This window comes from Miniopterus natalensis, chromosome 6, assembly GCF_054644295.1.
Source record: "Miniopterus natalensis isolate mMinNat1 chromosome 6, mMinNat1.hap1, whole genome shotgun sequence".
NCBI classification, from domain to species: domain Eukaryota; kingdom Metazoa; phylum Chordata; class Mammalia; order Chiroptera; family Miniopteridae; genus Miniopterus; species Miniopterus natalensis.
Genome location: NC_142086.1, coordinates 46,848,144 through 46,875,367, shown reverse-complemented (window position 1 = coordinate 46,875,367; position 27,224 = coordinate 46,848,144). Strand labels below are relative to the sequence as shown.

At 35.4% G+C, this 27,224-nt stretch overlaps 1 protein-coding gene across 1 annotated transcript; it reads left to right on the top strand.

Annotated features, from left to right (window-relative positions):
• Nucleotides 1-403: 403 nt before the first annotated feature.
• Nucleotides 404-26,622, top strand: FYTTD1 (forty-two-three domain containing 1). The gene is made up of 9 exons (XM_016199980.2): nucleotides 404-586; nucleotides 6,134-6,262; nucleotides 14,177-14,325; nucleotides 16,885-16,997; nucleotides 18,949-19,045; nucleotides 19,432-19,493; nucleotides 21,128-21,202; nucleotides 22,531-22,657; nucleotides 24,200-26,622. The coding sequence occupies exons 1-9, from the start codon at nucleotides 484-486 to the stop codon at nucleotides 24,296-24,298; spliced, it is 954 nt and encodes a 317-aa protein (XP_016055466.2). The 5' UTR covers nucleotides 404-483; the 3' UTR covers nucleotides 24,299-26,622.
• Nucleotides 26,623-27,224: the final 602 nt, after the last annotated feature.

Genomic DNA, 27,224 nt, shown 5'->3' with positions numbered 1-27,224 from the left:
TGCAATCTACACTCACAGGGGTGTCCTGCCTCCAAGGCTGCATTGCAGTGGGGTGTGAAAGGTTCGTGTGTGCCAAAGCTTAGGGGCCTTTCTGTAGCGGGAGAGACTCGAAGGACACGGAGGAACATGATCTCATTTAAGGCACGTGATTCTGAGGTGCTCAGGGTCCAGCTTTCCCCAATTTGGAAGGAACAGCAAACTGCTGAAACAACGGCCCTTCCAAGCGGCCGGAGCAGCGAGTGCAATGTTTTCCCCTATCCGCCAGGGGCCGCTAGGAGCGAGTCCCGGAGTTAAGGCCACTCTGGTCAGCGGCTGGTCTCTGTAGCCCCTCCCCCGGCGCGCAGCCGCGGGTGGGAGGGCGAGGACGCCGCTAGCACGCGTGCGCGCTCCCTCGGTGCGGCTCGTCGGTGAGCGTGAGGGGGAGGTGGCAGGCCTCAGACTCTGGCCTTCTCTGCTGACTGATCCGGCGCTACGTCTCCAGTCATGAACCGGTTTGGTTCTCGGTTAGTGGGAGCCACGGCCATCCCGTCACCGCCGCCGAAACCCCGCAGTAATGAAAACCTCGACAAAATTGATATGTCTCTGGGTGAGGAGCCGAGTTGGACTGAGTTGGAGTGGGGGGAGGGTGTGGGTGGGACCAAGGACCGCGGTTTGTGGGGGAAGGGGCGGTTGGCCGCTGGTGCGGAGCGAGGTTTTTCGGCTAGGCGGAACCAAGCGAGGGCCTCTGGGGGCTGAATGCTGGGGTCGAACCTGAGGGGCCCGAGCGCCTCGGCGGGGCTGTTATCTGAGGGGCGTCGGTGGGGGTGGGGAGCGCTGCGGGCCTGGAGATTTGGAGGGTCCAGGGGTGCGTAGCCTGTTCCCTCAGAGGGGCGCTACCACTCGCGGGTGACCCCGGCTCTTTGTGAGGAAAACTCCGCGGATTTTCCCTCCAGCGTGTTCGCTGTGGGCGTTATCCGGGGAGCGAAGGGAATGGTCCGACTAAACCATCCTGTCTGAGGAAAGCTCGGAGAGCCCGGCTGGGTCCGCGTTCGGTTAATAATCAGTGCTTCCAGAAAAGGGCTCGCTGGGCATTTTGTGTGCCCAGGCCTGCGCCGGGCGCCGACCGAGGAGGTGTCAAGACGCCCCCGAGAGTTGGCGATTCTGACGGACGCCAGACCTCAGGGCCACGACGGGGCACGGACTCCGGAGCGGTTGTCGGAAATAAAATATCGTTAGGCTGGGATTCCATCAGATGGTGCTTTATTAGGCGGTGCCTAGAAAAAAGCACAATCTCCTTATCCAGGCCTAGCTAATTAGAAAAAAAAAAAAAGAAGCAGCAAAAACCAAGGGTGAGATTTGATTTACATGAATAGATGCGAAGCCGGATAAAGCCTGGGATCTAGCACTATAAGAAGGGTGGGGTGGTGTAGTGATGAATATGTAAAAAGCAGGAGGATCGGTGATTTAATTAAAAATTTAGACCTAGCACTACTGAGGAACAAGTCTCTGTGTTTGGCTTAGCTAGTTTAAAAGGAATTACTTTTTTGTCAGGATTCAAGTTACGGAATTAAGCTTTTTCTGTGGACTACAGTTTTGGGCATATTTGAAAAGTACCTGACGGGTGGATACGGAGGTGTAACTTTTCCCAGGACAGTATTTTTCTTTTGTTGTGGTTTATCTGCAAAGTTTTTAGTCAAAAAACTTGGTTTCTATGATTGCCTCAAGTCAGAACCCAGTATATAGTATGTGAATTAAGTAAACTATCGGAAATGTTTGGCCACAAGTCTTGTCTTAGTGAACCCTAAAGAAACAAGAAATCTTTTCAGCTAAAGCCGAGAAAAACTGTAATGACTATTTATTGAGTGCTTATTACCTTCCAGACACTGGACTAAGCGTTAATATGTGTAAACTTGGTTTATCCTCGTAGTAACCCTATGAGATATACTTTTAATGATAAAGAGCACGAAATCCAGAACCGCACTCAGTTCACATCCTGCTTTTGCCACTTTATAGCTATGTGATTGTGGGCAAATTACTTCTCAGTGCCTTATCTGTAAAAAGGTGATAATAATAGGTTTATTTGCCTTAGAGGGTTGATATAAATATTAAATGAGTCAAAAGGCATGTATAAACTGCTTAGAACAGTACCTGGTACACAGATAGCTCTATGTTTACACACACACATACACACACACACACTATATCTGCCATTGTTATTCCCATTTTACAAAACCTGAGGTGTAGAGAAGTTAAGTAACTTGTCCAAATTCATACAAGTAAGTAAGTGGTGGAGTAAGGATTTTGGTCTTGCTCTAGAGCCCTAAGCTATAGATAATTATAGGAAGTGTTAAACAGGTATTTTCATAACCAACACATTATTTTAGGTTTCTAGGGTTTTTGTGTGTATTTTGTGTTGTGATTACCATGTTCAAGTGTAGAAAACTAAGGACAATTATCTTTGAAGGTAGAAATGAAGTGCTGTGGATAGCTAAAACAGAGCTTGGTATCTTTTCTCTCCTCCAAGAACATACTTTTAGGCATACTCCAAGAGCATTCTGTCAGGTGCCTTTTTGATTTGTTTTAGTGAGAATTTTACAGAGATGGGATGGAAGGAGATTTATTTTAAACAATTGTAATGCTTCATGAATATTTCATTTTATCAGGTCTACAGGGGTTTTAGATTATAATTTTTGTGTTTTTTAAAAATTGTGGTTCTACCTGGATTATATGAATAGACTACCAAGGTTACCAATGGCTGGCCTCATTGTGGCTCAGTTTCTTTGATTTGAAAATGAGCATTATAATACTTATTTCATAAAATTGTGAGAATTAAAAGAATACATGTCAGAACAATGACTGTTAGTACTCAGTTACTACTATTATAATTATTAGTACCATGTATGTGGTACTAATGTTATGGAAGAAACTTTTTTATAAAAGTAGCTTATCATAATGGATTTTTTCCCTTCTTATACATATCTACCCTATCCGCTCTTTGAGTAGAAGAAAACCATTCTCTTTTAGATTGGAAGAATGCTCTTTGTCATCATCGTAGCTCATTTAATTTGAGGACTTAGATAATAAAATGTTTAAACATAATTTTATATTTGATATGCTCTACTACTTTTAATTTTTAGTTATGTTTATACTCTATGATGCTCTATTTTAAAATTAATCTGGTTAGCCCAGCCAGCATGGTTCAGTGATATGAACCAGGAGGTGACAGTTCAATTCCAGGTCAGGGCACATACCTGAGTTATGGGCTCAATCCCCAGTAGGCGGTGTGCAAGAGGCAGCTTATCAATGACTCTCATCATTGATGTTTCTCTCTCTCCCTCTCCCTTCCTCTGTCTCTGAACTCAATAAAAACATATATATATATTTTTTTAATATATCTTTATTAAGTTCAGAGAGAGGAAAGGAGAGGGGGAGAGAGAGAGAGAGAGAAACATCAATGATGAGAGAGTCATCGATCGGCTTCCCCCTGTACACCCCCAACTGGGGATCGAGCCCACAACCCCGGGCATGTGCCCCAACCGGGAATCGAGCCCCAATTGCCTGGATCCTAGGTCGACACTCAACCACTGAGCCATTCCCAGCCGGGCAAAACATATTTTTTTAAAAAGTATGCAGGTCAATGGTTTAAAAAAAAATTTTTAATCTGATTAATCAAAATTATACCCTTGTCCCCCAACTCCCTTTTTTTAATGGTTCACAGACCAGATTCATTTTTGTGTGTGTCCTCTTGTGGCTCTGAGATTTTAGACTTCTGGTGAAGAGTAGCACCTTAAAGTGTTTCAAAGGAAGCGTCTTTTCTTTCTGTTCACTGAGAATTTAACATGCTCATGTATCTGATGTTTAAGAAACCTTTTTATTTTTAGAGTGTCTAACTTTGATGAACTCTTTTGTAGTTGAAGGGTTAATCTCTAGAAGATAACTAAGTACTTTGGGGAGATATGAATTATATGATTATTTAAATGTGATTAAGAGTCTTAAAGATTGCAGATGGGTGAGGTAGAGTAGTAATATATAAGAAAGGATCCCTATAATCTAAGTTTCCTTCTTTTACTTCAGAAAAGACTAATTATATTGATATCATTGTTAGGATATTTGTGTTTAGAGCAGTTTGGGGAAAAATCCCTGAGATTAATTAGTTTTGTCACATTTTCTTAAGTTGTTGGCCATGTTCAATTTCTTTGGTTTATTTGCTCTGTATTCAGTCATCAGAATTAATATTGGAGTTGGGACTATGGAGAAATTGTTTGGATATTTCTTTAATGAATATTTTTGATGTCTAGTAACCTTTTGAAAATTATTGAAATGTAGTTGGCATACAATATTGTATTAGTTTCAGGTGTTCAACATAGTGATTTGACATTTATATACCTTATGATGTGATCGCCACAACAGATCTATTAACCATCTACACCATACATGGTTTTGAAGATATTATTGACTCTATTCCCTGTTCTAGTAACCACTTTTTAACAGATGTAAATGGGAATCTGGAGAAAATTTTGTTTCCAGCTCTTCACAATTTTCTGTTGTGGTGTTAGAGGAATGTGAGGCTTGTGAAATACCTTGGGGCACTTTTAAAGTGTTTTGGGAAATGAGAGCAGTGTAGAAAGGAAAATGAGGTAATTTTGAATTACTTTGTTGGAGGAACAGAAACCAATAGTATTTTCTTTTGTGTATCTTTTTTGGGGGTACTTATTGAATTTTGTATTTGCTATTTGTGAGTCTGTTTCCATCAATAATTTTAAACTTATTGAGAACAGCGGTCAGATTTTAATTTTGTTTTTTTCCGTTATATCATCGTCAGTCACATATTTATTGCACATAGTATATGCTTAATAAATATTTGTTGAATTGAGATGAACTTATAAATTTAGCCTTTTAATGGAATGATTTATTTTTTGACTGCCAGTGGTTTTCTTGAAGGTTGGATGTTTTTAAAAACTGGAGACTTCTGTGATTATGGAAAGAAGTATTAGTAATTTTTATAAGCAGGCTTTTGCTTATTTACATTTACCAGGGGAAGAAAGAAATGGTAGGCCTGCTTTGGGCTTTTTTTTTTTAATTAAAATTTTTTTTAGTGTGGACATTATTGCAGGAGGAGTCTCCCCCCCACTTCCCCCTGCCTTGGCCTTTACCAAATTATAGTCTGTGTCCATGGGGTATGCATATATGTTCTGAGCTATTTCCTTCACCTTCTTTATCCAGTCACCCCCACCCCCGCGGGCACTGTCCAGTCTGTTCCATGTATTCATGCTTCTGTTTCCATTTTGTTCATCAATTTATTTTGTTTACATTTGATTCCACATATTAGTGGGATCATATGATATTTGTCTCTCTCTGACTGGCTTATTTCACTTAGCGTAATACTCTCCAGGTCCATCCATGCTGTTGCAAAGGGTAAGACTTTCTTCTTTTTTACAGCCAAGTGGTATTCCATTGTGTAAACGTACCCACTCATCTGCTGATGTGCACTTGGGCTGTTTCCACATCTTTGCTATTGTAAATACTGCTGCTGTGAACATAAGGGTCTATGTATTTTTTTCTGATTGGTGTTTCGGGATTCTTAGGACATATTTCCAGAAGTGGGATCGCTGAGTCAAAAGGCAGTTCCATATTTAATTTTTTGAAGAAACTCCATACTGTTTTCCACAGTGACTGTACCAGTCTGCATTCCTACCAGCAGTGCACAAGGGTTCCCTTATCTCCACATCCTCACCAGCACTTGTTTGTTGATTTATTGATAGTAGCCATTCTGGCAAGTGTGAGGTGATACCTCATTGCGGTTTTTATTTGTGTCTCTCTAAGAATTAGTGGTTTTGAGCATTTTTTCATGTGTCAATCGGCCATCTCTATGTCCTCTTTGGAGAATTGTATATTCAGCTCCTTCGTCCGTTTTTTAATTGTATTGTTTGTCTTCCTGGTGTTGAGTTGTATAAGTTTCCAGCAAAACCTTTCTTCAGTGGTCCAAGTGCATTGGCTGATTTGAGCTTTTATCTTGTTACTATTACCTTCTTATGGGAGTGCTTTCAAAGTAGAAAAGTTAGGGACATGGAAATCTACCAACTAGAAAATGAGAGTGAATAATTGAGTCAAGCTAAAATGAAAATAAATAATCATTGCATTTCCTCTATCACAGATGATATCATTAAATTGAATCGAAAGGAAGGAAAAAAGCAGAATTTCCCGCGACTAAATAGAAGACTCCAACAGAGTGGTTCCCGGCAATTCAGGATGAGGGTACGATGGGGAATCCAACAGAATTCTGGTAAGTTTTGCAAGTAAGAATAAAAAGCTGTTATTTATGGGTTTATAGTATACTATTTTTGGTACCTACTTAAAACATGGAGGAAATAGATCAGTACCCTTTGTTTGGGGTTTGTATTACTCCCAAGACTTAGTTTCATCTTAAAATCTGGTAAAAATTTAAGTTGCCTTAAATATTTTCTAAACCTCAATATAGAAATAGTCTAAAGTATGTTTAAATTATAAATTATGAACATCATATGTAAAGGATCTTACATATCATGAGGTCTTCATCTTAGATGTTCCTTTAACAGTCTGTCTCGTGGATGACTGTATAACACCAGCTTAAATACTTTCAGTGAAAGAGCATACCACCTTATAAGACAACTTCTTTCATTATTGGATTTAGCTGTTTACTAGAAAATTCTCTTGACTTGAATTAAATCATGTCTACCTGTTAATTTTATAGTCATAGGAAGCAAACTCCCTTTTCTATATGAAAACCTTTTAAATATACGGAGACTACTATTCTGCATAGCAAATGACTTCTAGACACTCTATCTTACCCAGGACCTTTAGGATTTGTTAAATTTTCCAAAGGTGACACTCAGAATTGAATGCTTTAGATGTGATCTAATGACCTTGAAACTCTACATATAGTTATTTTTGGTAATCTGGAAGCTTATTTAATAACTATCTTATTCCAAAATGGATTTGAGGCAGTAACTGAACGCTTAATTGTATATGACTTGTTAACATTTTTAGCAGTTATATCAGAGTTTTAGAATGAATCTTTGTTCAGAAATTTAATCTCCAGTGGGTCAAACATAATTAGTTCTGTGATTCACGGCTAACATGCCAGGATAACCTAAAAAATATATTTTTTTAGAAATAGGATCTGTAGCTACGATTAGCCCCTACAAGAAAATGTATTCTTCTCTAATTTCCTGAACAGCTTAACCCAAATGAATAAATTTGATGACAGGTATTTAACTATAGCAAATGAATATTTAATTCCAGTGATTTATATTTAAAGATTTTTAAATAAATATTACATAGTATACCATATTTTTATATGTATACATATATATGTATATAATTTGTTTTATAATTTTAGAGGTCATAGAAGCCAGAAATATATTCGTTTATGCTAACCATATGTTAAATACCTGATAAATACTTTGAACTCACCAGGTTCTCAGGGTATATAAAGTTGCAGCCTTTTGCTCAAGGGACTTCTGGTAACAAAGATAAAATAGAAAACATAGAGTTGAGAAATGTAAGAAAAATTCTGACATAGAATTTTAGGTAGGGAATTTGGTCTAAGAAGGTCAGTGGTGATTTAATGGATAAGGTAAGAAAGGATATGGTCCATAAAGGATCAGAAAAGGTTTTACTTTTAACTAGAGGTTATGATCTGAGTCTAGAGATAAATGATATCTAGGGGCAGCTTAGAATCTTATAAGATTGAACTTGTGCTTGTATGTTCTCCACTTACATGTGACAGGGCTTAAAATAGAACAGCTGCTGCTGTCACTGAATGTGCAGAGAGAGATGGGATTGTCTTAAGCTGTGGTTAGCAAAAGTTCAGATTTCCACATTGTAATGCCAGTGAGGATGTTAGCTTGAGATAAGAGCACAAGAGAGCCCTTGGCATATGCTCAATAAATTATTTTTGATGGCTGAACAAATAAGTGAGTAAAGTCTTCCTAATTGTGCCCAAAATATAATTGAGTCACTCAATAAATACTGGAACCAACAACTTAAGATATATTTCAGTGGTGGAATACTATGTAGCAACGGTTCTCAAAGTATTGTCCAGGGACCTGGGGAATCCCAAGACTTGAGGGGTCCACAAAGTCAAAACTGTTTTTATAATAATACTAAGACATTACTGTAACTGTATTTTTACTCTTACTGTCTCATAAATGTACAGTGGACTTTTTCAGGGTCTACATGCTGTGTGATAACTAAAACAGATTGGATGCTGAAACAGATCCGAGAATTTAGCTATCTTCTGTTAAGCCATACTCTAAAGAAAATACAAAGCAATGCTACTCTTCCTGTTATTTTTTTATTGTTTTGGAAAATAATTGTTATTTTTTTATTAAAAATAAGCTATTTTACATGTAATGGATTTATTGTTCTAATGAAATAATAGTTTTTTAATATCTTAGTTTTCATTTCTAGTATGGTAAGTATGAGTAAACATAAACTCACAGAAACAAAAACTCTGGTGTCTTCAGTAGTTTTTAAGAGCATAAAGAAGTCCCAAGACCAAAAATTTTGAGAAAGCTATTTCTTTTAGAGGTACAAGAGACGGGAATATTTGTAGCTTCAGAAAGGAGTCAGTAATAGATGATTGCATACACTCTGTGCTATGATTTGATATTTCCCAGAAAACCCCTCATATCTTCATGTAAGTGATCAAGACTCCAGAAATTGTTGATGCAAGTGGATGTGTGTGTGAAAGAAATTCGTGAAGGGTCTAGGCTGAGGATTCAAAGGAAAGGTGAAAAATTCTGTCTCTAGTTCTAGTTGCTCTCAACCTTATTTGCACCTGTGGAGCTTTATAAAGTAGACTGATGCTCTGGCTGCACTCCATTTCTACTGAGCTAGAATCTGCAGAAGTAGGGTCTAGGGATTTTTTGAAAGCTCCATGTGTGGTTCTGATACATGTCTAGTGTTAAACTGCTGCTGTAGTAGAGGTGAAAATGTGAAAGGATCTTCATAGAGGTAGTAATTGAAGTAATGAGAATGAAGGTGCTCTGGAAAGACAGAAGAGAACTTTCTAGAGGGGCTTAGTGGATAAAAACTAAGAAAAGACTTGCGTTAGATGATGTCTTTCGTATCTCTTCCTTGTGCTTTTTAGCATATAAGGCAGTTTCAGAGGGTAAAAAGAGAGAATTGAGGCACTATGTTTAGGTCTTTATGAAATATGACAATGAAAGAGTGAAAAATAGAACCATTGCTAAAACTGAGATGCAGTTAATGAAGTTTATTCAAAGGTAGAAAGGAGAAGGAGGGCCAAGGGATGCTCTAAGCTTGCTATAAGGTAGAGGAAAAGAAGCCAACGATGAGGAAAAAAAGATAGTGGAAAGGTTAATGAGTATGGGAACAATGACTATAGCAGTCAGAAATAGGAAGTACCAAGAAATAGAATTCTGTCCCATACTTTTCTCCTTTTAATAAGTTTTATTCTTCTTAATGAGGCTTTCTCATTAATCTTTCTCATCTGAGCTTAAAACTTTGATAAAATAATGTCTTCTTCCTCTCTTCAGTTTTTCCCTTTGCTCCACTAATTCATTTTTTTGGAATACAGTACTTTCACATTTCTTTGTTCCTCTCCCAATCTTTTATATGTCATGTTTGAGTACTGCAATAGCATCTGAAATAGTCTCACTGCCTTCTCCCTCTTCTGCTCAATCTAACATACTGCTTCTAGACTGATATAATCTGATCATGAATTCTGTGACTCCCTCATTCCTAGTCAAGTATAACCTTTATCACAACCTAAAGCCCTCTGAGTTGAGCCCACCACATTCAGTCACTTCTTATCCTTTTCTCTAGACTATCTTTTCTCTAGACTATCTCAACTCAGTATGCTGTAGTTGCCCATGTCTTTGTACTTGTCACTTCTTGTCATATCCCAATTCAGACCTTGGCTGATTTTGTAATATCTAGCTTAGAATCCACTTTTTCTTTTTTAATTTTTTTTTAATACGTCTTTATTGATTTCAGAGAGAGAAAAAGAGAGGGAGGAAGAGAGATAGAAACATCAATGATGAGAGTCATTGATCAGCTGCCTCCTGCACGCCCCCTACTGGGGATTGAGCCTGCAACCCAGGAATTGAACCCTGACCTACTGGATCATAGATCGATGCTCAACCACTGAGCCACACCGGCCAAGCAGAGTCCACTTTTTCTGTAATAGTTTTTTCTCTTTGAAATTGTACCGTAGATTATATTCTACCTTTTATTCTTTAGTTTTTATATTAACAGTTTGGAAAAGTGTTCAGGTTTTGGAACCACACAAACTTGAATTCTTTTATTCTGTTTTCTAACTAGAACCTCTTGGTAATTACTGTTTTCTGCCTCACTTTTGTTCACCTGCAAAATTGAGGTGTTAGCATCAACCTCATCAAGTTCTCATTTAAGTTAAATTATTCAGCACAATGCCTAGCACAGTTAATGGTAGCTGCTTCATGTTATACAAATAAAAATAGCAAGTAATTATAAATTTAATAGCAAGTAATTGTAAATTTAATTTCCCCAATGTGCTTAATCTTCATTTGGTTGCAATTCCAGAAGAAAAACACACATAGAGCAGCCATAATTTGATTTTTAAAATTTTAACTTTGCCTGGTTAGAGCGTCGGCCCTCAGACCAAAGTGTTGGTTTGATTCCTGGTCAAGGGCACGTATCTCGATTGCAGGTTTGATCCCCAGCCCTAGTCAGGGCACATGCTGGAGGCAACCAATTGATGTGTTTCTCTCACCCCCCAACTCCCACGCCTCATTCTCTCTAAAGAATAGTGGAAAAATATCTTCCGGTGAGGATTAAAAAAGAAAAATTGTAACTTTATTGTCTTTTTTTTTTTTTTAATTATAAAAGTACTAATAAATTCAGTACCTTTAGTACTGAGGCAGAACACCCAAGAAAGGATCAAATCTGGAAAATCTCTCCACTAACTGAGTTGCCATACTGGTGGAACTTATTGGGAAGCCATTTGTGGGGGTGACACAACTTAAATTCACTGGAGGGTGAGTAGGGCCAGATTATAGTGATGCTTAGGACTAAATCTAGACACATGCGTAGGGCCCAAAATTTAAGGGCCCTAGGCATGTATCTTTCCTCATCATAGTCTCAGCTTGTGGGGAAGGGATCGTGGGTGCCATTGAGTTTCCTATACTACAGGAACAAGCTCTGAGGTACACACTGGTACCTGAAAGAAAAGCCCCTTCTTCTACCTCCAGTGCCCTCTACTGACAAAGCTTATGCTGGCGCCAGCTGGTAAGAAAAATAAATGTTCTAGTAACTGGAGCACGGCAGTATAAAGTGAATTGGGAGCTGAAAAGCAATAAGTTGGTCACTAATTCAACCATCATAACATAACAGGTTTTCCTAACTATCTTGTTGAACTCTGGTCTCAAAGTAGGTACACCACATAAAAGCATTTTGGAATTAGATAAGTTTGGGAATGACATATGCTACTATCCCCATCTTAGAGATTCTTCAGACACGTTAGTGTTAAGAGATCCTACAGTTAAGAAAACTTTTAACTTCATTTAGTTTGATCATGAAACTTTTCTGTTGGAAGACTTTTTACTATGTTGCAGGTATATTATACAGGATACCATTCCAAAGACATTCTCCCCCAAATTAGAATTAAGATTAAGAATGCCCAGTATCACAGTTGTTACTTAGTGTGGATCCCTGGAATTCCTGGCTGTTGCAATAAGAAATAAAGAATTTGTGCCCAGCTGGTGTGGCTCAGTGGTTGTCAACCCATGAACCACGAGGTTGCAGGTTCAGTTTCTGGTCAGGGCACATGCCCGGGTTGCAGGCTTAATCCCTGGTAGGGGGCATGCAGGAGGCAGCCGATCGGTGATGTTTCTCTCTCATCGATGTTTTATCTACCCTTCTCCCTTCCTCTCTAAGAGAATCAATAAAAACATTAAAAAAAAAAAGAATTTGGGTATAATTATTAGAAGGAAGAAGACAGTTATTTGTGGGTAATATGATTGTCAGTCAGAAATCCCAAGAAAATAATTTGAAAGACTGTTAAAATTAATAAGTGAGTTCAGTGGGACGGCTGATTAAAAGGTAATGAAAACCTCATTTTCTGTAATCCCAGGCATGACAATATGAAAGTTATTATTAGAAAGGGGATCTTTTGTGATTGACAACAAAATGTATAAACTATATAGCAATAAGCTAACAAGAAATGTGCAGACCCATGAGAGGGAAAGCTTACAACTTTACTGAGCCAATTTAGTGGCAAAAGAAAACTTGAATAAATGGAGCGACTGTGTTCCTGAATATTGTAAAGAAGTCAATTCTTAAATTCATTGTAGAGTGGGATGGAAGGGGGTTGGGGGGGGGCATCTGTAATACTTTCAACAATAAAGATTAAACCTATTTTAAAAATTAGTTGTGCCCTGCCGGCATGCCTCAGAGATTGAGGATTGATCTATGATCCAGGAGATCGCAGTTCAATTCCCAGTCAGGGCACATGCCTGGTTGCAGGCTTGATCCCCAACAGGGAGCTTGCAGGTGGCAACCGATCAGTGACACACTCATCACTGATGTTTCTATCTCTCTCTCCCTCTCTCTGAAATCAATAAAGATATATATATTTTAAAATTAATTGTAAACTTAATGTAGTTCTATCAAAGCATTGAAGGAAGTTAGAACTTGACTCTAGAAAGCTGATTTATGAACATAACAGTTCATGAATGGAAGAATACAGATAGCCAAAAAACACATGGAAAATATTCATTCTCGCTAGTAACCAAATAAGACAAGATATTATTTATTTATTTATTTATTTATTTATTTATTTATTTATTTATTTATTATTTTCTTGCTGGACTTCACAGTACTCATGTTGAGCTTTACTTCATCGACAAGATTTTTTAAAATACTAAATGATAAAGATTAAAAAGAACATTCAGAGTAGTCAATGATATGGAAAAAGTCGCACACTTATGTTCCTAGAATATAAATAAATACAGTCATTCTGGAGGGGATTTTTATAATATAAATCAAAATCCTTAAGAATTTGCTTTACTCTTTGATAAAGTATTTCAATCTCTGGAAATTTATATCTTGAGGAAGTAATCATGAATGTGTATAAAAATGTTATCTATAGTGTTATTGCAATGTTTATAATAGTGTGACTGAAGTAACTGAAATGATTAATATGAAATTGGTTGGATCAAGTGTATGGCACATTAAAAAATAATGTAATAAAAGAATATTAAATACCTGGGATAATGGTAAAAATATAGTGTTAACATAGACCACAAAATAATACATAGAATGTGAAATGTGGTTTGCTGGAAGATTAACTCAATCCACTGTCTAAGCACTTACTACTATAAAATTATGATTTACCTCGTGATAGTCTTTGGAGTTGCTTAAAAATAGGTGAAACTAATAATGTTAACTTTTTAAATGAACATATACAAATTAGGACTAAAAAGACATAGAATGTTAGTAGTGGTTATCTCTAGGTGGTGGAATAATGGGTAACTTATTTTCTTATTTGTACTTTATATGTTTCTAACTTTTCTGCAGTGAGCATGTTTATTTGTTCATAATTAGAAAAATAAGTATTTAAGTAAGTAAGATACATAATGGAAAAGCAAAGTCAGTAATGTCACAAGCCACAGAGATAAAATATGTCCATTGGAACTCACTGGGGACTTTAGCAAAAGCAGTTTGAATATAGTAGGACTGAAAATAAGCCAGATTGCAAGGTAGTAAGTGAATGGGAGGTAAAGATAGTGATTCCACTCTAGATCAGTGCCATCAATAGAAATGAAATGTGAGCCACGTAAAAATTATTAATAAAACATACATTCTTTTGTCACATCTCATTTTAGACAATCATTTTTCAAGTCTTCAATAACCACATGTGGTTTATAGCTAAAACATTATACAGGGAAAGTTGAGGCTGTCTTGTTAAGAAAGTAAAACCTAAGAGAGAGGGATAGCTACAAGGGAAACATGAGGATCCTCTAGTCCTTTGCAGTCCATTACTGCAACAGAACCCTTTCCAGTATGACTTATTGCCTCTTTGAAAATGAGATATTTTATGTAATTCAAAAGAAATATATATAAATAATAGTACTATAGAATAGCTTGTGATCTATGTGCCCCTCAGTTGCATTCTTTGATTGATATTTTTCCTTCTTTTTCCCCCCTGCAGGTTTTGGTAAGAATAGTCTGAGCCGTAGAGGAAGAATGATGCCTGGAAAGAGACGTCCTTATGGAGTTATTACTGGCCTTGCAGCTAGGAAAACAACTGGAATTCGAAAAGGAATTAGTCCTATGACTCGACCACCTCTAAGTGACAAGGTAGGATGATGATGGCTTAATGCTGAGTCAGATGCCCTTTTTTTTTTTTTTTTTTTTTTTTGTACTAATATTTTGTGAATGACCTTGAAAGAGCATTTTGAGTATTTTGATTTTTTACATAGTACTTTGGGGCTTATATAAATAATTAAATAATGAGGTAAAAATCATTGTTATTCTTAAATAATGAATTACCACATTTTCAAATAATATAAAAAGTTTTTAACAGGTTCCTGACTCTGTGTGTGTGTCTGTATGTGTCTGTGTGTGTGTGTGTCTGTGTAATTTTTAACAGGTTATTGAGGTATAATTTTATACTATAAAATTCATTTGTTGTAAGCGTACAATTCAATGATTTTTCAGTAATTTACAGTTATATAATCATCACAATCTAATATTAGAACATTTCTATCACTCTGAAAAAAATCTCATGTCCATTTGAAGTCATATCATCTGCCCCAGGCAACCACTAATCTACTTAATGTACAATTTAAATTTATCTTTTCTGCACATTTTATATAAATGGAGTCATTACAGTAATATGTGGTCTGGCATTTAGTCATAATGTTCTTGAGGATCATCATCTAGCATGTACCAAAACTTCATTCCTTTTTATTATTGAATAATATTCCATTATATGGATATACTGTATTTTGTTTATCCACTCACCAGTTGATGGACATTTTGGTTGTTTTCACTTTTTTTAGGTATTGTAAATAATGTAACTGAACATTTCACGTGTAGGTCTGTGCAGACATAGGTTTTCATTTCTCTTGGGTAGATAACTTTCCCCTTGTTGATACTGTTAATTAGAGTTACAATGATTTACCTACCATGAGTTAACTACTTTCTAAAATTTTAGCTGTTTTTATATACATCTCAGTGAGTAATTTATTTTGAATTGGCTAAAGCATTTCTTAAAATAGTTTCACAAATGGTTTTTCTTCTATTATGTTTCATAGATCTGAGCAACTAAGGAATTTAATGTTCTGTACCTCTATTTTTAATCTTTCTGATTTCTCTGATTATGAAAGTAATATATATGTGTAAGAAAACTCAAAACATTTATTGCTTAAATTATCTTAAGTGTGCGTATTCTGATTAAGAACCACAACTCTTAGATCTCTTACTTAACTTTTCAATTCTGCCACCGCTAACAGTTGTTCTCTCTTCTAAACCTTTATCACAGATCTTACTGTTTCTTAGAAATTAGAAAACATTAATGAGCTATGGGTAGTGGAAGGGAGTTTGGGTTGACTGCTAATTAATTACTTGTTCCAGTAAAATTTTTAAGTTATGACATGTGGTAGTCTTTTGAGTTATTTGAAAGTAGTGAAAATCATGTTAAGTTATAGAATGCTAGCAGTGTAGTGAATAATAAGATCCGTTTATTCAAAGTTTGAATGATTTTGGCAAAGATATGGTTTGAAATTTGCTGTTTCTTTTAAAAACCCTATCTTCAACCTGAATACAGATTAATAGTCTGACTAGGATACAATATAGTAATTGTGAAGCAAATTATTTTTCAGTAATAAGTCACCTAAATAACTTCATTGGCCTTGAATTGCTATAGGTACTTCAAAATTTTACACTTTAAAAAAGTTCTGATCACAATTAGACTTTATTTTATCTCTTCCTTAATCATAGTTTATATAAATTAGTGGTTTTATTTCAATAAAAAGGTTTGTTTTTCTTACCTATGAATTGAATAAGTGGAAAAGATAACATACTCATTTACATTACTACTAAATACTAGTAATGTAAATAGAACAAATGGTTATGTCTAAGAATGAATTTTCTTTTTGGTTTGAGAGTGTCAACTTAAAATATCTATCAAGAAGTAAAAGTTGTGTTTAAGTTGTTCAGGGATTCTTCTATTGGAATATAGAACTTTGTCAGTGTCAATTCTATAACTTTTTTCTTTTAGGTTCAGAATTTCCCAAAACAGGGGTATGTTCTATTCTGTAGAACTTGAACTTGACTCTGATAATACTAAGCCATTTAATACTTCTGTGAAATTAAAAAAATTGTTGTTGTACATTTCATGTACTTGTTTTCTGTGTTATTGAATATTCTTGATTTCTTTTTTCCTAACCATTTCTGCTCAGGCTTCTTTGCTATTACAACATCCTCTGTTTTTCTTTCTCACACATTTGTTTTGGAACTTGCTTCTCTTACCCCTTTACTTAATATCAAAATATCATGTTTATGTAAATGATTCCCTAATTTTCATCTCTGGCTCTCATTCTTGAGCTCCAGACCCATGTTTCCACATCATCTATGCATCTCCCAGAGCACTTCAAACTGAACAGATCCAAAATAGAAAAAAATTATTTTTCTGTCCAAATTCTCCTTTTGTTGCAAGTATTTTGAGTATAACATGTTTGTCTTTTCAGTCCCTTAGACTGGGAAATATTCAAGTTGTTTTAGCTTCTCTGTTTCTGTAACTTGCACATCTAAATAGTGGGTCAGTTCTTGTCCATTCCGCCTCAGAAATGTTTATTGGAATAGGGTATATAGCAAAAAACAATCTGATTAACATAGTTTCTTGCCTTCTGAAAGAATATAGAACGATATTTTCCAGCGTTAAAAAGGAAGGCAAACCTTCTGAGACAAAATGAAGTACAGAGAAAACCAGTTGCAGTTCTCAAGAGACCTAACCAGCTAAATAGAAAGTAAGTACTAAAATATAAGAGACTAATATGTTATCCTGCATAAATAAAGATATACTTAAGTGTTCAAAGGAATGAATTTTCAATGATTCTTACAGTTGTCTGGTCATTTTCAAGACAGATATTTGAGATGTTTATCTGATCATCCAACATGGAAGCATTTACAAATAATTTTTCTTATTTCTTAGACCCACTGTTATTGATGAGTTAAACTAATTATAAACTTTTTTTAAAAACAGCACTTCGCTTCTTTCTCTCTTGACATGTAGAATAAAATTGCAAAAGGTGATTGTTTTGGTAAAAACACCTCTTCCAGAATTATTCAAAATTGGGAATTCTGAAAGCTGAATTGGTTATTCAGTCTCAAAGGCTCTTAAAAGAATAGTGTATATTATTTGTGGAAAAAGCAAGCTAGAAAGAATTCTGTATAAATGCTTTTTAAACTGAGATTATTTTTATATTAAATTGAAAGCCATAACAAACTTAAAACTTGCCCAGCTGGTGTGGCTCAGTGGTTGAGCATTGGCCCATGAACCAAGAGGTCCCTGGTTAGATTCCCGGTCAGGGCACATGCCCTGGTTGTGGGCTTGATCCCCACTAGGGTGCATGCAGGAGGCAGTTGATCAGTGATGTTTCTTTCTCATTGATGTTTCTCTCTTTCTATCCCTCTCCCTTCCTCTCTCTGAAATCAATAAAAACATATTTAAAAAACAAAAACTTAAAAATTATGACCTATTGTTATGCATTCTAGTCTTTATAAGGATAAGTGAGCACAAAGGAAGTTGACAAGCTGTGATGTTTCCTTATTATTTTAGTTTCAAATGCCTTTTATTCATCTTTTATAGAAGATAATTAAAAGCAAAAATACTCTGAAATGAAGTCTTTGTATAAACAAAATGGCTGGAATTGCACTTTTACTCAAACATTATCTCATTTGCTTTTGAAAATCATTTGGTAGTACCTATCAGAAAAGGGAAACTTCTCAAATAATTAATCAATTACATCAACCATTAATGAGCCCATGTTAATTAGGCTAGTTAGGGAAATTTGCATTTTAGCCTCTAAGATTGGAGGTAAGATTAGGAAACATTGAAGCATTTATTTGTAAAAATAAATAAGTAGAGCCCTACCAGCTGTGGCACAGTTGGGTGGGTGTCATCCAGGCACGTGCCTGGGTTTCCGGCTTTACTTGATCCCCAGTAGTGAGTATGCAGGAGGCAGCTAATTGATGTTTCACTCTCACATTGATGTTTCTCTCTCTCCCTCTCCCTTCCTCTTTCTAAACATCAATTTTTTAAAAAAATCTTTTTTAAAAAGTGTAGATAAATATAAAAATTTGTTTTTTAATATTTTACCAACTTTTTGTAGAAACTAGAAGGGAAATGGTAAAAGTAAAGCCAAACGTAATTGACAATACATTGTTCTGTGTGTGAAAGAACATGCAGTGAAAGATACAAGTTTCTCTGTGATTTATGTTAATATATAAAGGTTTTCAAGTGAGAAAGGAAAACTAGAAAATAATTTTTTTTCAAGATTTTCTTTTTATTTTTTATTTTCAGCCAGCTTGACTATGATGTGCCTAGGTGTGATTTTCTTTGTATTAATCCTGTAAATATTATATCTTTCACCAGATTTAAGAAATAGCATTAAAAATGTTTTTTAATGTCTTCGGAAGAGATCTTTTATGTTTGGAACATAGAGAGTTGAATATTTGTAAGATAAATTAATTCAAAATTAACCAAGTTGTTATGTAACATGCTACAGAGGGAGAGGAGATATTTATAAATGAAATCTCAATAGCATCATGTAAATAAGGAAATTCACAGTCTTTGTATTTACTGTATCCTCACATTTTCAGCCTATGAATTTAACTGTTTTTGCTTATTGTTTTCTCAGGATGTTTGAAAGATGTTAAATGATTCAGACTATTCATGTATATGTGTTTTCATTGCAGAAACAACATCCCAACGAATTATACCAGGAGTGGAAATAAATTAAGTCATCAGAAAGACACTCGACAGGCAACTTTTCTTTTCAGAAGAGGTCTGAAGGTATAAAAACTCTTGATGGTGGTTTCTTTTTACCCAAAGGATTCTGAAATCTATCTTTAGTAATCCTCAATCATAGGAATGGCCCATGGTTGAGGTAGGGGTTGGGTTTGGATATGGAGAACATGACATTAGATTAGTTCCTTTCCCCACCCCCATTCTCTCTTGTTGTCCTCAGCAACATCGTATAAGAATTTAACATGTTATTTAGGAATAAACTTGTTTTTACTACTAGAAGAACCCCAACAAAGAGGTATTGCCAAAATAGGCATGTGCCCATTTCCTGTATTCATACACGTATCATACAGGGTTATAAAGTTTGGAGGATAGCTCTTTGGATTCAAATCCTCTGCTTTCTGTGGGATCTACTGCTTTTTTTTTCCCTTCAGGTTCAGGCCCAGTTGAACACAGAACAACTGCTAGACGATGTAGTAGCAAAGAGAACTCGTCAGTAAGTTTCAATTTGTTTTTCAAGATATCATTTCAGAACTCCCAGAATACTAGTGACCCAAATTACTTTGTGCCCGAGTCCAAAAGAAATTAAATGAAACCCAAAGTAAATTAACCATTGAGCCTGAAATAAATAAATCCTTTTTTGCTGTTTTTCCCCCCCAAAACCTTTTATATTTTCATGTGTCAGTGTATAAAAGTTTTAGCACCAAATACATTCCTCTATTTTTAATTTTTTACTGCTCCAGTTAAATGAAACTGCCCTTTATTTTCTATACCTGTTTTTATACAAATGAACCTACTCAGGGAATAAACAGAAGAAAATACAATAGAGCTTTTAGAAAATTTGTAAACCCTTAAGAACAATAGACTATTTTTCTTTTCACATATTCTTTTTTCCCACTACCCCATTAGGGTTTAAAAAATTTTTTGGTCAGAATTCTACTTCCCTAAGTATGAGTTACAACATTCTAATTCTATCAGTATGATCAGGTTTTGAGATTAAACTATTTAAAATTATACCTACTTTTTAAAAAACAAAACATGGCCATGGTCCAGGTATGATATCAACCAAAATGGGGCATGATTTTGAGCTATCGAAGTATAAGAAAGGAAACTATTTAAATTTGATGCTGGCAATATTCTTTTGCACAGGAGTCATGACATTGGAAACCATAAGGAAGAAAATGATAATCATAGCCTGTTTGCTTCAACATTAATAATAACGTAATTGTAATATAAATGCTGTTTGTTTTGAACTTTGAGAATCAGCCTATGGAACAAAGCATAAAATTCTTAATTTGGTAACAAAATATAATGTAAATGTCAGATTCTTACATGAATGTGAAAGTATGACTGATTAAAAGTGGGAGAAAAGGTGGAAGGAAAGAATAGAGATACTACTATTCTTTTATACTAAGTGGGGAGGGGATGGTGTCAAGAGATACTACTGAAAGAAAGCTGTTTAAATATATTTAAAGTTAGGATGGAAGTAAAATAGTAATGCCACCATCAAAATATTTAGAGTTAGGTAGGAAAACTAAACAATAGTGTGATGAGCTAAATACTGATCACAGTAAGATATTAGTGAACAGAAGGTAACCAGCAAGCAATAAGAACAGGAAAGGTTAAAATTACTGCCTGTAGTCCAGCAGGTGTGGCTCAGTGGTTGAGCGTTGACCTATGAACCAGGAGGTCACAGTTAGATTCCAGGTCGGGGCACATGCCCAGGTTACAGGCTCGATCCCCAGTAGGGGGGCATGCAGGAGGCAGCCAGTCAGTGATTGTCTCTCATTGTTGATGTTTCTATCTCCCTCTCCCTTCCTGTCTCTGAAATAAAAAAATAAAATAAAGTACTGTCTCTGGGGAGCAAGAAAGGGGAGAATAGTGGGATGAAAGATGATTGCTTTTCATTAAAAGCCTTTTTGTAGTTGATTTTTTTTAATGTGCTCATATTTGCAACTCTGAAAAATATTTAGTAAATTAAAGCACCCAGTTCCTACACCCAAGATGCTATATTTCTGAAAAGCTAAGAAAAAGTAGTGACTACTTTAAAATGTATATTTTTTTATGTTTAATATACTATAGATTTATAAACTTCATTCTGACAAAGTTTTTGGTTTTTTTTGAAACTAGATGGCGGACTTCCACCACAAATGGAGGAATTTTAACTGTGTCCATTGACAACCCTGGAGCAGTGCAGTGCCCAGTGTAAGTCTTTTCTTTATTTTGCAGAAATTATAATTTCTCAGTAGATAAGGTAATAGAAAAGAATTGGACTTCTGCTTGGAGTGTGGTGTCCAAGTTAGGATAAACTGAGACAGGGATAAAAGTAATACTTGAGGTACAAAATGGAAATAGTACAGTATAAAGTTAAAAGTAAAAGCTCCCTTGATTCCTGGTTCTACAACCCCAAGGTAACCACTCTTAACAATTTCATATTTTTATTTTAAAAGTTTGGTCCATGGCCCTGGCCAGTGTGGCTCAGTAGGCTGAGCACCATCCCATGCACTGAGAGGTCACTGGTTCAATTCCCAGTCAGGGCACGTACCCAGGCTGAGTGCTTGGTCCCCAGTAGAGGAGTTGTGCAGGAGGCAGCCCATTGATGTTTCTCTCTCTCCCTCTCCCTTCTTCTCTGTCTAAAATCAATAAAAACCTATTAAAAAAAATAATAATAAAAGTTTGCTGCATGTATAACAAATAATGTGTACATCTATTTTAATGTATAATAATAAATGAGATAATACTATACCTACTTGCTCTCTTCTCCCCTTCCTCCCAGTATATTTTAAAGTACCTTATTTTTAAAGTACCTTCTTTTTAAGGTCATAGGGTTTTCTTCTATCTAGATAATCTTAATTTAACCATTCCATTATATTTATTGCATTATAAACTCTAAGTTTATGGAATTTTTGCTCTGTCTAGCCATTTTAGTGACTGAAATGGAAAGAATGTGAGATAGTTCTTTAATAAGGTTTCAGAGGTTGCTTTATTTTAGTAGAAGGTCAAGACTTGGAAATCACCAATCGTTCCAAATTGTTGAAAAGTTTATAATTCTACTTAAAGAGGTATTCTGTGAGTGATTATATATTTTAGTCTCTAGATTAGTCAATGAAAAACCGTGCACTTTTTTTGAGAGCACAAATAAAATAGCCGCCCTAATACATTTGAACATGTGTATAAGTTAAGATGTCTTTATGGCCCTAACCGGTTTGGCTCAGTTGGCCCATAGACTGAAGGGTCCCGAGTTTGATTCTGGCCATGGGCACGTATCTTGGTTGCAAGCTCGATCCCTGGCCCCGGTCTGAGGGCATGTGGGAGGCTGCCAATCTATGGGTATCTCTCACATCAATGTTTCCCTCTCTTCCCTCCCTTTCCCCCCTCCCTCCCTCTCCCCCTTCTACTCTCTCAAAAACGGAATGGGAAAAAATATCCTTGGGTGAGGATTTTTAAAAAATGTCTTTATGTACTAAATGATTTTATTTTTCTTCTTTTGATTGTTAAGCTGGTCTAATTTCATTTTAATTTTTTTCTAATAGAACTCAAAAACCACGATTAACTCGTACTGCTGTACCCTCATTCTTGACAAAACGGGAGCAATCTGATGTAAAGAAAGTCCCTAAAGGTGTTCCCCTACAATTTGACATAAATAGTGTTGGAAAACAGGTAAATTTTTGCGCCTGTATTTCTTTGGGGCATTCACTGATAATATTTTAGTTAACAAAACAAATGTTGTATAATGACTTAAATAGGGTGTCCTAAGTCTTCTCAACCTTAGGAATCCTCTGATTTATCTACGTCTGTCTCTATAGATTTGCCTATCTTGGACATTTCATACAAATGGGACCACATAATATGTGCTCTTATCAGTTGATGGACATTTGTGTTGTTTCCATACTTTCGCTATTGTGAATAATGCTCCTCTGAACATTTACAGGTTTTTGTATGAGTTTATGTTTTCAGTTCTCCTTGGTAAATACCTAAGAACGGAATTGCTAGGTTGCCTTATAACTCAATGTTTAACCTTTTGAGTAACTGCCAGACTGTTTTCCAAAGAAGTGGCTACACTGTTTTACATTGCTACCAGCATGCATGTATGAGGGTTCTAAATTTCTCCACATCCTCACTAATACTTGCTATTATCTGTCATTTACATATGTATAGCAAGTGTGAGGTGGTTATCTCACTGGTTTTGATAATTTTTGTAGTAACCTAGGATCTTGTGATCTTGCTTAAAATTCACTTACTACTTTTTGTAATTTTGTAGATTCCTTAGGGTTTTCTATGTAAACGATTATGTCATTCTCCAAATTCCTTTCCAACCCAAAACCTTTTCTTTTTCTTATTATAATGGCTAGGACCGTCAGTACAATGTTGAATAGAAGTGGAGAGAGCATGTATGCCTGCCTTGTCCCCAGGTTGAGGAGAAAGCATTAAATGTTTCAACACTGAGTATGATGTTAGCAGTAGGTTTTTAGTAGATTTTCTTTATCAGATTTAGGGAATTCTTTTCTATTTGTGATTTGTTGAGAATTTTTATCATGATTGGATGTTGGACTTTGTCAAATACTTTTTTGTATCCATTGACATAAAAAATCTGTTGAAGATATGAAATATAAATAGAAATTTAACCAAATTTATTTTGCTTATTTTTACTTCGTTTTATCATTGTTGTTACTTCCTTTCAGAAATGGTGAATATAATTTGGGTGTGCTTTCTGTTGTTAGTATCAGGTTTTGATTTGACCTGAGTTCATTACAGAAATTAAAGAAAATTTATTTCAAAATATTCACAAGACTAAACAACTACTTTTATCAAAGACATCACTAGAGTTGGTGGCAGTGTTTGCAGAGCCTAAAAATAATTCAGAGAAATCTTTGAGTGTACAACTTATAGGCATTATGGTATATGTGTTTTATGTAGTGTATAATGTAGACATTAGAGTGGTTAGGAGATAAGAGATTCTGAGTCAAACTTCCTGGTTTAAGTTCTGTAGCTGTGCATGTAGGCAAGTTAACTTCTCTAACTGTCACTAAATTCACCTGTTTCGAATGGTTTGTGATAGAACTAGAGTTCATATACATAAATATTCAGGAAATGCTAGCTATTGTTACTATGAAATTACCAATATGATCACATTGTTTCAAAGTAAATACAGTATGGCTTATAGTCAAATTGTTAATTTTTGTTATGTTTTGTTTTCTCTAGACAGGGATGACTTTGAATGAGCGATTTGGGATTCTGAAGGAACAAAGAGCCACTCTCACATTCAACAAAGGAGGAAGCCGCTTTGTAACAGTGGGATAGAACCCATGTTAAAGGGACTTTTGAGTGATGACTCTGTTAAAAAAGTTGAATTGCTTGAAGAGTTTATCACAGCAATTCAAGCAACTTTATTTCAAAATATTCACAAGGCTAAATACTCTTATTTTTATTTTTGGGGTTTTTTTTTAACATGTATAAATAATGCCCTGAAAGAATAACAGGGAATATGCCTATCTGTTCGAACAGTTAAAGATTTCTTGGTTGACCCAGGCAGAACAATTCTCTAGTTTACTTCTTTGGTTCCTCATACGGCAGAAAGAAGACAGAAAGACAAAAATTATTTTTATGATAGTGATATTTAGGATCTCATCTCCTTTGCCCACTTTTTATATTTTGCCATGGTAAATCTTGGTCTTCAGAAATATGAGTAGGTCCCTTGTTGCTGTCCCTTATCCTTTAATAGTGTTGATGCAATAAGTGCAGTTGACTTTTCTTCATTAGACATATTTAAAAAATTAGAATTCCACTTTTGGGTTTTAAGATTTATGGGAAGATCTGGAACTTGGCTCATTTTTCAGATAGTGTTAGGTTAATGCTCCAGAGTTATAAATCTTTAAAGTTGAAATTTTAACAAGAAATGTGACTGTAGGCATAAGTCTCAGTTTAAAAATGTGTCTCTTTGAAGGCCATAAATGCATGTTTACAAAGTTATCTAATAGAGCCTTGGAGGAGAAAGTCCAATGTAAAAATCTGACAGTTTTTGTAAGTAAATGAAGAAAGCATGAGGAAGTAGCAGGTTGAAGACAGGTTATTGAGGTGAAAAACTAAAACCCAGGTCATAGATATACTGTTCGGATTTAGTGTAGTCTTGAGTCTAGTGTTCACAAAGAATTTTTCAAGTGATATTTAGAAAAATTATAATTATTAAAGTGGATTGAATCCCTTAGATATTTTGATAGTAAAATTAATAGCTGTAAAGTCCTTCTTATTCGAAAAGTTAAATTTTTTAGGCATTTGAGCTTGCTAATTAAACAGTATACAGCTCCAAAAACAAAAATATACTTGTATATGTCACAAAGGAAGAAAATGCAAAATGATTATATTGTTATGTTGTAACCTTGTTTTATACCTTTCACTCTGACTTCTTGTATAAAATTGAAGCATTTATGGTGAGAAAAAGATTATTTCCCCCCTCATTCTGGAGGGATAGGAGGACTTAGTTGTGCCAAGCTAGTGCTAAGAGTCCTCAGATGGTTGTATACTACAAGTTATGGTGTAATGCCAAAATGCAAAATATCCAGTCCACGAGTTTGGTCATTTTGAAGTTTAACCTTTTGGTTTGCTCTAATGTTAAAGCCTCTAAGTAGGTGTTAGCTTCTTTCCCTAGAGTATATTATTAGTGTTGATTTTCCCTGTTTAAAAAACAAAACATTAAGTTATGGCTCCTCCCTGTCTTGCACTGTATACTAGACTTCATTATCTCCCATGCTCCTTTGGGTTACTTGGTTTATGCTAGCCCCGGAAAGCTATCAAAAACAGTTTCATGCTTATACCAAAGAATTAAATCTGATCCTTAATATCTGATATTTTGCCAGTAAGTCTATTGATATGGGATTATTGGAAACCGGTCACACAATTTGAAAATAAACTTTAGTCTCTCCTTAGGCCAAGGCCTCACTCGTTGCAAAACATTTTTGCAAGTATAAATGCTTAGATTTGATCCATGAACAATACATTTTTGACTGGTTTAGAATTACTGGTAGTTTATTTTAAAGAAAAGAAAAAACAACTGAGCAGTTTACTGTCTTTAGAACAAGTTTGTGAAAATATGGTATAAAGATGTTTTCATTTTCTTGTTTTAAATATTGTACAGACCTATTATTAATGCATTTTTTGGGAAAATGTTAAAAATTGCCCCCAAATATTGACATAAGTACATCAAGCAACAACACATTGTCTTTGATATATTTAACTTTTGCTCTTTATGCATCTGTAATTTCATTTTCTTTTTAAATATGACATTTTGTTTTTGTTACAACTAAATTAAAATTCCTCAGTGCTAATGTGTTATATATAAACAAAAGAGTATGCTTTGTTGGAAAACTTTCTTTCTTGGAATATGGTTGTAGTCATCCTTTTTCAGTTTTTAGAGTTGTGGGTTTTTTTTAAAACAAGATGCAACTTAAAATTTCCTTTGCATCAAGGTGTATGCAAAACATTGATGCAGTGCATCACAAAATGAAAGTTTATATTTAATGAGGAGATGCTTTACACTGTACTTTTTGGTGTTTTTTGGAAAAGTTACATTTAGATCTATTCTGAAGCTGTTCATTTTTAACAAATAAAATGTTACAGGTCTCACATGATTTATTCTTAGCTATAAAGATTGAGGTGTGGTTTTTAGATTGTTTTATGTTATAAAAAACTTTGTAGTGGTTATATTTCTAATATTTAGGAGTTGAAAAGCTACATACCAAACTAAATTAGTAAATCAATCTAGACTCATGTTGCGTCCTTGTAACTGCTTTTAACCATTTCATTCAGAGCTCCAACAGGAAGTAGCCAGGAGGAGTTAAAATAGAAAATCAAATTTACTTAGAATGCAGAATATTAGGCTATGTGAGCCTATAGAGATCATCCAGTTCAACCCCTCTATTTACATCTTAGTTAAGTGAGACAGCTTTTCAAGATTTGTGTGTGGCAGAGTTACTTTTTGAGCTTAGACCTTTTAAGTCTCAGTTCATAATAAACTGCTCCTGTGAATTGAACACCCACAGAAAATAGTGGAATGGTGTCAGGCTTGTCAGATACCTAAGAAGTGGTAATATTTTAGTATTTGAAGCATGGTAAGTAAATCCACCAGCGATGATTTTGAGACTTCATTTCTTTGATTTCAAGTTACATAGACCTATTAGAAAAGGCCAGTGGTCCTAATTAGACTTTTTTTTTAATAGGCATAAACTTTACC

What these genes read in the sequence shown, in the direction of transcription:
- FYTTD1 (XM_016199980.2), top strand. Translation starts at nt 484, where the DNA reads ATGAACCGGTTTGGTTCTCGGTTAGTGGGAGCCACGGCCATCCCGTCA. An exon ending in CAAAATTGATATGTCTCTGG is followed by an intron (nt 587 to 6,133) that starts GTGAGGAGCCGA and finishes CCTCTATCACAG; the next exon opens with ATGATATCATTAAATTGAAT. An exon ending in TAAATAGTGTTGGAAAACAG is followed by an intron (nt 22,658 to 24,199) that starts GTAAATTTTTGC and finishes TGTTTTCTCTAG; the next exon opens with ACAGGGATGACTTTGAATGA.